This window comes from Sinocyclocheilus rhinocerous, unplaced genomic scaffold (genome assembly GCF_001515625.1).
Source record: "Sinocyclocheilus rhinocerous isolate Xijiao unplaced genomic scaffold, SAMN03320098_v1.1 scaffold828, whole genome shotgun sequence".
Taxonomy (NCBI): Eukaryota; Metazoa; Chordata; class Actinopteri; order Cypriniformes; family Cyprinidae; genus Sinocyclocheilus; species Sinocyclocheilus rhinocerous.
The window spans coordinates 485,803-487,679 of record NW_015634025.1 but is presented as its reverse complement, the minus strand read 5'-3'; the positions used below and the strand labels follow the sequence as shown (position 1 = coordinate 487,679).

The window sequence follows — 1,877 nt, the reverse complement described above, 5'->3', positions numbered from 1 at the left end:
CGCACACACCCCACATATTCTAGCAATTCAAACTTACATCGCTGTCTGTTCATTATCAAAATAAAATACAGTCAACCAAACATATAAAAGGTTACACTGGTCAGTTTAAATAGACCGTAGTATACCGGTCCACTCTGCTGTTATGCCAAGGACTTTTTTGCTCATGTGAAGAGGATGATCTTTTCCGTCTTGCGTGTAAAGCGTGTAAAGTACAAGCCTAGTTTACATTATAAATAATAGTTTAACATTCAAATACATTGCAACATTTGGAAATGCATTGTAAATGCCGGATTTTTAAAACCAAATAGGCCTACCGGAACGCAAAAATTCAAAATCTGACATTTTCCGGAACAGGATCCAGCAGGATTAAATTAAGTACTGGTCATAATACTCACATTGATAATGTTTCATGTTTCATGTTAGCAACAGTGTGTTTTGCTGCAGCAGCGCCGATGGAAGCGGTTCACTGACTGCGCAGCACAGCCACACGCGCCACAGTTACGTTTGGGATCATTTTATTTTAAATGCCATAATGTCAGTTGAAAACATTGCAATTGTGTTTTAAAATACAATAACGAGCACCACGAAACCATTTAAAGAGGCGCGTTCAGCGATCTCCGTGACAGGATAGGAAACGGTCAACAAAAGTAAAATAATCTCAAACGAGCTCTCTTCATTTTATCAAATGATCATAATCACATCTATTCATTTTACAATCCTGCTACTAGCATTTTATTCAGACTAAATCCCCTTTAATTCAGGTGAGAAAGCGGGTTTTTTTTTTTTTTGAGTAACTTTTGCACATCCTGTCATTAACGATTAATCGATTAATTGTTCGTTAATTTAAACGACGATCGATCATGGAAATGATCGAAAATTGACATCCCTAGTCTATATATATATATATATGTCCTGACCTGTTTTTTATTTATTCATCAAAAATAAGACAAATTCCATGAAATTCCGCGTTATACAGTAAATTCCGTTTTTATGAATGGATTCCGCGATTCCGTCCATGTTTTCTGCATTGCGGAAATCACAGGGCCCTACTAATGTAGCAAACGAATATGATAAGCTCATTGTCCATGTTTTCTGCATCACGGAAATCATAGGGCCCTACTAATGTAGCAAACGAATATGATAAGCTCATTGTGAGAGTAAAAGACGGGTACATTGTTGTTTATTTACTTAGCATTGAGTCTCTCCAACTAGGTGACAACGTAGCGTTAAATCACCATTCAACAGACTCAAGCCACCACCGCACTGCCGTCTGTTGGACTGCAGAAAGATACTAACTTTTCAATCTGGTTTATCTGGCTCTGCTGGACAAACTAAGTAATTACACCATTCAGAAGCATTTAATCTGCGTTATATGTTCTGTAAAAAAAATTCTTATCGGTGGCATATTCGACGATACCGATATATCGGTGACAGGCTCATATCGGCCGATAATATCGGTCGGGCTCTAGTTAACACACAGAAAGCTTTAAAGAACAGAAGAGTCGGTGTTACAGATGATCGTGTGGAGGCTTCATTACCTTCTGCTGCTGACGCCTGATGAACTGTGAGCTCGAGAGGAACAGCGGCAGCCATCGAGTTTCTAGACGACTGTGAAGCAGAGACTGAAGCTCCGTGAGAACGGACAGAGAGACGGACTCACGCTGGAGACGCTGCCATCCGCCGCACATCTGCAACAACTACACACAAAGTTACACACACAGAGAGACACACACAGTTACACAAACACACACACACACACACAGTTACACACACACACACACACTCACACACAGTTACACACACACAGTTGCACAGAGAGACACACACAGTTACACACACACACACACAGTTACACACACACACACACACACACACAG

At 40.2% G+C, this 1,877-nt stretch overlaps 1 protein-coding gene across 1 annotated transcript in view; it reads right to left on the bottom strand.

Annotated features, from left to right (window-relative positions):
* Positions 1-1,877, bottom strand: part of rgs22 (regulator of G protein signaling 22) — a 22,637-nt gene that overhangs the window by 10,396 nt on the left and 10,364 nt on the right. Inside the window, exon 17 of the mRNA XM_016559010.1 lies at positions 1,539-1,697. Within this exon, the coding sequence (XP_016414496.1) occupies positions 1,539-1,697 (159 nt within the window). The remainder of the gene's footprint in view (positions 1-1,538; positions 1,698-1,877) is intronic.